The sequence below is a fragment of the Poecilia reticulata genome, linkage group LG6, assembly GCF_000633615.1.
Source record: "Poecilia reticulata strain Guanapo linkage group LG6, Guppy_female_1.0+MT, whole genome shotgun sequence".
NCBI classification, from domain to species: domain Eukaryota; kingdom Metazoa; phylum Chordata; class Actinopteri; order Cyprinodontiformes; family Poeciliidae; genus Poecilia; species Poecilia reticulata.
The window spans coordinates 14,625,127-14,634,704 of NC_024336.1; the positions used below are offsets into that span (position 1 = coordinate 14,625,127).

At 38.5% G+C, this 9,578-nt stretch overlaps 1 protein-coding gene across 2 annotated transcripts; it reads left to right on the plus strand.

The window, feature by feature from the left end:
• The first annotated feature begins 1,256 nt into the window (after positions 1–1,256).
• Positions 1,257–8,688, plus strand: LOC103466077 (muscarinic acetylcholine receptor M2-like). Of its 2 annotated transcripts, XM_008411426.2 has the most exons (5): positions 1,257–1,402; positions 5,352–5,451; positions 6,103–6,327; positions 6,535–7,302; positions 8,288–8,688. In XM_008411426.2, the coding sequence occupies exons 3-5, from the start codon at positions 6,157–6,159 to the stop codon at positions 8,618–8,620; spliced, it is 1,272 nt and encodes a 423-aa protein (XP_008409648.1). In that variant the 5' UTR covers positions 1,257–1,402; positions 5,352–5,451; positions 6,103–6,156; the 3' UTR covers positions 8,621–8,688. The 2 variants fall into 2 exon arrangements, with proteins under 2 accessions (XP_008409648.1, XP_008409647.1); XM_008411425.2 differs by lacking the exon at positions 5,352–5,451.
• The last annotated feature ends 890 nt before the right edge of the window (positions 8,689–9,578 follow it).

The window sequence follows — 9,578 nt, forward strand, 5'->3', positions numbered from 1 at the left end:
CCTGATTGCCTAGAACTTTGGAAACGAGAGATTATTGTGTTTTTGTGCTGCAGAGGCCAGAGCTCTCAGACATTTCTCCCATTATGTCCTGGTCTCTTGTTAATTTAAACATGCAGCCCTGGCTTGAGGGATTCAGAACAACATGACCCCTCCCTATTTGAACTGTCACTCTCTTTAGCACACACTGGACCCTTCCAGAGGAGGAGTATCATCCACATGCAGGGTACTTTCTGCTGCTCTGTCTACATCATTTACAGCACGAAGGAACAAAACTAAAGCAGCTCATCTCAGTGATTCCCTGTGGACGAGGTGAATCCTCACAGATTTTTGTCACGGTCTTGCAGGTAAGAGCAATCACTGTAAACATTTTGCAAACTTATCATACAACAAATTAGACATATTTTGCTGTCTGCTTGCAAAAATAAGATAAGACCATTGAAAATTAGCGGTTTTAAAAAATGTTAGATTTTTGTCATATAGTTATAGTATTTGCTTGAATGAAAACATTTTAATTTAGGAAATCTGGTACATGAAAGCAAAACTAAATGTTTTAGATCTTGTTTTCTGCAGTGAACTAAATTGTTTCAGCATACCACCAGGAACATAGCCAGAGTCTGGATGCCCCAATTTTCCTGATTCCAGGGAGTATGTCTTCATTAACTTGATTACACTTTAGTAAAGAACACAGAGCTCTTAACTGCCTGCACAAAAAAAAAATCTAATATTTTTACCAAATGTGTTCCCTTTCTTTATATAAATAGTTTCCATGTTAATACTATAATACTATGTCTTTATTCCTCTTTAGTTGTGGATGCACAAACTTGTTTCATGTTACTTACACCTCTGAAAGAGGCTGCATTTCAGCCTGATGTTAAATTTCTCACTGACATTGACACCTCCATGAAAACTACCTAGAAGTGACACCTTATCTTTAATACAAGATATCACAACGACACATGGACATTATCTGATGTCTCTGATCTCTAACCTGTCATAATATAACAGGTTGAAATAGAAAATGAATAAAACTTGTCCATCTTTATAAGCTGTGTGATGTTTTGCGGCTCCAGATTATTTTTCTTTGGATGAAGAAGGGGTAAAGTGGCTCGTGAAGGTTTCAGACGCTTGCCTTTTACTCCTGGGGCACTTCTGATAGCTCCCCGAGAATTGAAACTAACTAGCCAATCACGCGTAGTTGCTAGGAGAAAATAATAAATATTTGGCCAATCAGCATCGCTTAATTTAATGACTTTGGGGCACTCAGAATTTTGCCGCCTGCCACAGTGCGTGACAGTTTTAGGTGACTATGGTGATAAAGTTGATAAGGACTACGACAGAGAAGAGGAAACGTGACTGAATTTTTCATCTTGCATGACATTGCGGATGATTTTACAGATGACGGGTGAGCTACAGTTTCTGTTTTATTAGTTTGAACTTCCATATTGGTCTTTTTTGTTGTTTACTTTTTCTGTTCATTATTTGCCACCGGTTCTTTTGTTTTACATCATGCTTATTTACGGTAGCTCTGGTTAGCATTGTGTTAATGGTGCTCTGGATAAATGTATTTTCTTAATTGTTAATAATAATGTTGCGCTTGTAATGCTGGACAACATGGCTGAAAAAACGTGTCAAGATATAATCGTTTCATGTCAGTCGACATTAATAATTATTGATTCGGTGTTTTTTTCTGTTTGTTTCAAATATCTGAAATATTGACAAATTAATGGCGTGACTTTCCGATTCTGTCCACAGTTTTCACTCCACACAACAGTTTATTTTTAAGCAAGTTATTCAACAGGTTGTTGCTAGGTAACCAAAGAGAGAGTGAGTAGTTGATGTCATAGACATACGTATTCATGTGTATGAGTTCATGTCACCAATTTTGCTTCACTAGCCTTGAGAGGTAGAGCGCAGAGACATGGTTGAGTGGCTCAAGTCTTTCCTCTGCCTACATCCCCCAGAATGCTGTGCGGTTTGTTTAGCGCCGTGATTATTTTATGCGATATCAGTGTGTTAGTTATTTTAAGTAGCAAGGCCTTTGTTGTCTGGTGTCAGAATTTAGCTTGTAGCTCCATGTTAACCTCCACACCAAAAAATACCATAACTTTATTATTTTCAAATTCTTTATAATTGTGTTTATTCTTAAAAATCCCAACATATCACCACCCCAGCTAGCGACAATGAATTCAATAAATAGTTACGGCAAATCGGACATTAAGCGCATGAAACTCTTTTTTTCCCCGACAACAATGAATGCAACACAATGTAACCTGACACCCACTGCTAAGTAGCGGGAAGTGCGAGAGAAGGACAGAGCGCGAGGCAGCAGCATTGATAGATGTATATGTTACTGGACTGGACATGCGCCATTGCTGTCCATTGAGTCAGGAATATTGGTGGTAAGGAAACTACCACAATCACGCAAAGAATCAGAACAACGGACGCGATGCTTAGCAGTTAATTCAACCATAGATAATGGTAATAAGGGCTTCAGATTTCACAAGTGAGGAAAACTTTTAATTTAAAGAAAAGATTGAACAAGTGAGCAGTGGGTCAGTTATACTAGCCTAACTGTTAGCCTGCTACTGACTTTGATAACCTTAACATGTGCTGCGCAGTTCAGTGTGTTTTGGTTCCGTTAGCACTAAAACGGGTCAACCCGCCCACTACGTCATCAGTAGAGCAGCTGTTTAAATCAGCTAATCAACCGCCGCTGTGTTCAGGCGGTTATTTCTGCTCTAGGTGCTCGTTGAGCTGTTATCTGTTGGTTGCCATGGCAACGGGTCCGCGTAAAGCCGACACACAGAGCGAGAAAAGGCAGAATAAAAGTTGTTGGAGCTATTTTTTCTTTATTTTATTATCCATTTGAATTTTGTTACTTTATTCTTAAATTTCTATTTTTTGTATTATTTACAGAGTTTATTTGTAGGTTGATAATTGTTAATTAGATTTTTTTTGTTTTATTATTTTCTTATTTATTTTTTAAATTTAGACAGGAAGTAATGTGGGTCAGTCCACATAGATAAGTGCAGGGGCCTGGAGAAGGACCAGTAGGCATTTGGGTTTGGGGCCGATGGTTTTTAAGAGTGGTAGCATGAGAACAAATGAAAGTTTGATGTCTGTAATTGTTTGGTGAAAGAGGAAAATAAATCATCAAGAACAATCAATATGTCTGAACATTGATTGATTCTTTTGCCTGTGTCTAGAATCTTGACCCCAGCGCCTTAGTAGAGGCTTGGTGGAACTTTTATTGGATGTTTGGCTTTGCGAACAGTCAGAAGTGGTTCTGTTTGGTTTTTCACCTGTTTATCAGCTTTATTGTACCTTTATTGTGGCTCACTGCAGCCACTGCAATTCCTAAAACAAGAGACAAAAACTGAGCTAATCCCCTGTGTTCTAAAAACATGGTGATATTTATAACAGTYRTCAAACTAYGGCTCCTACAGCATATTTAAAATAAAACGATTGACCAATATAAGTAGATATTCACCCTTTCTTGTATCTTGACAGAACTAACATAAACTAAACTGTTTATAGATTTATATCATGGAGAATTTATCAAACATCAGTTTTCTAATCTTTATTAATAGATATATCGAATAGCAAATCAATCAATCAATCAAATTTTATTTGTATAGCACATTTCAGCAGCAAGGCATTTCAAAGTGCTTTACATAATTAAAATAAAAACAGAAATAATCAGTGAGAAAGAGAGATTAAAAAAAAAAGAAAGAAGAAGAAATTAAAAACATTAAAGACATAAAAACATGGAAGACATCAAAACCCGCACTCTAACCCTAATTTAGCYATAAGCAACTCTAAACAGGTGRRTTTTDAGTTGAGATTTAAAAGCACCCASTGTTTCAGCTGTTTTACAGTTTTCTGGAAGTTTGTTCCAAATCTGTGGTGCATAGAAACTRAATGCTGCTTCTCCTCGTCTGGTTCTGGTTCTGGGGATGCAGAGCAGACCAGAACCAGAAGATCTGAGGGGTCTAGACGGTTGGTACAGTAATAACAGATCTTTAAGGTATTGTGGTGCTAAACCGTTCAGTGATTTATAAACTAACATCAGTATTTTAAAGTCTATTCTCTGAGCTACAGGGAGCCAGTGTAGGGACTTTAAAACTGGTGTTATGTGCTCTATCTTCCTGGTTTTAGTGAGAACCCGAGCAGCAGCATTCTGGATCAGCTGCAGCTGTTTGATTGATTTATTAGTCAGACCTGTGAAGACGCTGTTGCAGTAATCAATGCGGCTAAAGATGAGATTCTCTAGATCGCGCTGAGACATAAGTCCTCTAATCCTAGAGATGTTCTTCAGGTGATAGAAGGCCGACTTTATGACTGTCTTAATGAGGTTCTGAACGTTCAGGTCAGAGTCCATCACTACTCCCAGGTTTCGGGCCTGATCGCTGGTTTTTAGTTGTAATAACTGAAGCTGTGCACCAAATGATGGTGCTACTAATATTTTTGTGACAGATTTCTCCTTGTCCTGTATTGGGATAAAATAGTTTTCTGGACACAATGCATGTCAATTGATATGCATATCAGTAATGCATATCAATTAGCAGGAGTACGAAAGATGTGAAAATAATTAACTATACTACATTAAATTGTATTTAAGCCTCAGTGTTCCTACATGAAGCTCATTTTGAAACAATGCAAGTTAAAAACAATATTTCGTATTGTTTTTAATACAAAATATTAAAATATATATATATATGCTGCCACCCCTGAAAAAGTCCCTGCCACCCTCTTGCCACCCCATACATATTTTTCTAGATCCGCCCCTGAATTCACTTGATGTGCACCTATGACTTATATAAAGTACAATGTTTGCAAAATATACATTTATTAAAATAAATGTATGTGTAGATGGTAAATTGACATTACATCACTTGTGCACATGAAATTAATACATTTTAAAAAAGCAACAAAAAAAAAATCAATCGAGATTTTTCTTTCCTAAGAAAATTAAAGATTATTTAGAACAAGAGGTGCTTTTGAAACTTTGTACTTTTATAAATCGTGCCTCATTCATAGCTTCTGCTTTTGTGCAAAAGAACTGCTAATTGTGCCTGCCAATGTGTGGGAGTCAATTACTCTGAATTGCCTTAATTCCCCAGATCTTTACCCTGCTATTATGGTTTGCCTTAATGTGACTATTTCACTCAAATAAATTATAATGTCTGTTTGGTTTAGCTTTATTAGTTTTCAAACTTTAGAATCAGCTTAGTGCATCCATAAGCAGATTATGTATGTACATGTACAGTACAACTCCAGACTCCAAAGCACTAAATTCCCAAAATATTTCTCTGTCCTGTTATATAAACATCTAATTTTATCTGTGACAGAATCGTCCCAGAACCGATCTTTGATCAGTGTGTGATGAAGTTAGAGACCCTGTAATGAAGTTTCATGTTGCTGTAAGAGCAGGAAGAAAACGTCTCTCAGGTACAGTACGATGTTCTCATGAGGCCTAAAGGAGTCACTTACAAGGTTTTAGCAGTAAGCAACTGATCAGCATACAAAACATAATCGTATTGTTTATAGGCTGCATCTCTATTCTTGCTGTTTTTTCCAGCTCAACAACAACTGTAGTGATAGTTCACAGAGTAGAAGAGAGCTCATTATTTTTTGTTGATTTAAAACGGTTAAATCAGTCCTGTAGAAATGTATTATGGAAGCATCTCTATTTTTTATGCAGAAGCTTTTATGCATGTTACCAAACAACACCATGAGTGCCTTGATGTTACATGTGGATCGCCCCAGTGGAAATATGTTTGTGCGCCGCATGACATAGTCTTTCATAACTCAATTAAAACAGCTTGTTTCACAGTATCCTGTTTTTTTAACCTAGTTTCATTTTGGTGTGCCTTATGTAAGTGCTGCCTAGTAAACACTCCGGTTGCAGCCTTTATTCCTGTCACACCTGTGTGTTCTGCTTATGTGGGCCTTGCTTGTTGAAACACTCCCACAGCCTGCACATTGTTTATAACCCGAGTGTAGCACATAATGATCTGTGAAAACAAACATGACAGAACATGAAGGAAAACACAGCTAAACGCAATGATTTATTTCCCTTACAATCTCTGTCATTATCAGGAATTGTGCAGAAATGACTGAAGCCTGAAGACTCTGAGTGCGACATCAGCCAGGATGGAGACTGTGAATGCGTCTTCCATCGTTAACGTGACTGGCAGCAGACGCACCGGCCTCTTTTCAAGGAGCCCATACAATGAAGTGGATATAGTGTTCATCCTGATGGGAGGTGTAGCTCTTAGTATTGTCACTATCACCGGGAACGTCCTGATTATGCTCTCCATAAAGGTTGGGGTCTTCCTTTTTTTAATCTTTCATAATTAATGAGTCTGACTCAACCATCCATTCCTGCACACTTTGAAAACATAACCAGACTTAGAGATAAGAATACAGCGTGTGTTCTTCTGTGCAGGATAATCTAATAGAGAGAACATACATTATACTGCACAAAAAAGATTAGGATCTGACAGCCTGCTCCGTGTCATTGCTTTAAAGGTAAACAAGAACCTGAAGACCGTCGGCAACTACTTCCTGTTCAGTTTGGCCTGTACGGACCTCTTTACCGGGGTCTTCTCCATAAACATTTATGCCATTTACATTTCAATTGGCTACTGGCCTGGGGATACGTTGGGGTGTGACATTTGGTTGACTGTTGATTATGCTGTCGGCCACGCCTCAGTCTTGCACCTGCTCCTCATAAGCTTTGACCGGTACTTCTGTATCACCAAACCCATGACCTACCCAGCACATCGTAGCACCACAATGGCCGTGATGTTGATCACTGCGGCCTGGACCCTGTCCTTCCTTATATGGACTCCCTTAATCTTGTTCTGGGACTTCTTTGAAGAACGGAAACCTGTGCCCCCTAATTACTGCTACTGCCAGTTCATCTTCAACCCATGGGCGACGTTCGTGACTTCCATCTTATTTTTCTTTCTGCCGTTGTGCGTCATGGCCTACTTGTACTGGCGGATCGTGAAGACCAGCTATGACAGCTCGAGGAGGAACAGCAGGAGACCATCAAGTGGAAGTTTATCAGATATTGTCTACCTCCCAAACATCACAACCAAACAAGAAGAGGAGGAGGAGGAGGATGAGGAGGAGGAGGAGGAGGAGGAGGATGCAGCTGCGGAGGAGAAGGAAATGTTGCAGCAGCACAGTGTAGTCTTCAGAGAATTGCAGGTAGACCAGACGGACACTTCATCGAAGACTGTCAGTGCTTCGACTTCCAAAGGATCTAACACATTAAAGAATAGTTCAACTGTGAGTAAAATTCCAACACAGGCACCATCTTCACAGGATTCAGCTACCGATTTAGAGAAATCTGAGACAGGAAGTGTAGTTTAAGTGGCCAACCTTAGAAGCACTCAGTTGTAATTGTAGCTAACTGAGTTTGTGAACCAGCAGAACTCAGACTCAAAAATTAAATTCATAGCATCACATAGTAGCTGTCGTAACAAAGCAGTCTAACTATGAAGATTGTTCTTTGCACCAGCTCCTTAAAATCTTAAACTTAAATGTTAAAACAATTTAAAATCCTTGAATTTATCTGCTAAAAACACTTAGTCATTGTCATTCTGAATAAACAAATGTTAAATTTCTAAATTAGTGCTCTGTTATAATATTAGCATTTATGGGGCCCCTGCAGGTCTTAGGGGCCTTAAGGAGCTGCTGACTTTATTTGGATATAACAGAAGTGTAAATAATTTATATTTTCTGATTTGTTGTTTTTAAGACTATTTTTGTGGGTTTACATATTGTCGACAATGTCTTCCAGTAACATAACAACCCAGTAATATTTTTACATTTCCTGTCAACATCAACAAAAACACGGTGGGTTGTTGGTAGAATGCCTTGGCGCCTCGACAGTCCCTGTAGCAGTACGACAGCTTTATGTTAAAGTGGGTATGGAGAGTCAGACCCTATAGAGCCTACTATAGTTGGTTTTGCTCAGTTTACACTGCCAAGTTATGACTATAAAATAATTTCTAAAATTGTAGTATGTGTTTACCTATTCAAGTTAAAATCTGCAGTAAAAGAAATTAGTTAAAATCTCATACAGTAAGTAATTTACTCCGTTTTGTAGTAGCCTTTAAACCTTTTTTAAGATTCTTAATTTGTAAATACTTGACATTTGTTTGAAGAGGAATAATTATTATTCATAATGCAGTAAACAAGAAACAAACACAACTTTGGAACCTAAAAATAGTCAACATGGAAACCTTCATCTTCTCCTCTCGTCCCTCAGGTTTCTTGTCGTAATACGAACATACAAATTATTGATAAGTGGAGAAAGAGGTACAGTACTAGCAGGGAGAAAAAAGTGACGCGCACCATCATGGCCGTCATGATTGCTTTTATCATCTCATGGACGCCTTACCACGTGGTGGTCATTCTCTTCACACTCTGCAACGCCTGCGTCCCAGATACAGTGTGGGGCGCAACGTACTGGCTCTGCTACTTCAACAGCACCGTCAACCCCGCCTGCTACGCTCTCTGCAACGACACCTTCAAGATCACCTTCAAGCAACTGCTCCTGTGCCAGTACAAGAACATTCGGGGACAATCGTTGCACGCCTAGAACGGAGCTGAAGCTCACAGATTCCCTTAATGAAAATAAAGGTAAAAGCTGAAACAGCCAAAAATGGATTCTGTTGGTTCCTGCGCACCTTCTTTTAAAGTATGGAAAATTGTCTGTGTACTTTATTATACTTTAACAAAAACCTGCTACTGTTTTTAATTCCCAAAAGATTTTTTAGCTCTGCGGAGTCTTATTGTGAAAGTCTTATTTTGTCCCTGTTCACCTCTGGAGTCCATTGATTGTAATGTTGTAAATGTTTAAATGTGTACACTAACTATATACATATGAGTCTTGTGACCTCTATTTTATTTAGAAATGCAAGTGAGCTGATCTGGTTCAACATCATAAGCAGTTTCATAATCTTCCGAGTTTTAGCTCTGGAGGTAAACGGTGGAAAAAAAAAACTGTTGTGCCCTCTAGTGGATTTGAAGCTGTGTGTCATTGATATTTTGCCCTCAGAAGCTAAATAATGAAGGCCTGAAAATTAAACTTTGGGCTGCTTTGTCGTGTTGCAGCACTAAAAATAAGGGATGTCAATTTGAATCAAAAAAATTCCTCAACACATATTTAAAGCTCAAGTGGAATCTGTGCTGACACAAGATGTATTAAAAAATGTGGACTACATAGAGGAGTGGTGAGAAAAACAGCCAAAATTGAAAGAAAGTTGTTTTAGAAGTTTGTCACAAGCCACACAGGAAAGACGGCAAACATCTGACTGGAGGAGCTCTGGTCAATGAAGCCACAGTTTAAATTTTTACATGCACACTTTTCACATGACGTTAATGACGTAATCCTCAAAGAAAACCTGTTAGAAGTTGGTGAAGACTTCAAACTTGGTTTATAAGATAAACAACAACCCAAAACATGCAACCAGAACCACTTCACAGATGAGCGCCACCTACTGTTGGTCAATCACCTTTCCAGTGAAAAGAATTCAAGTTCATGGTTGGATTAAGAC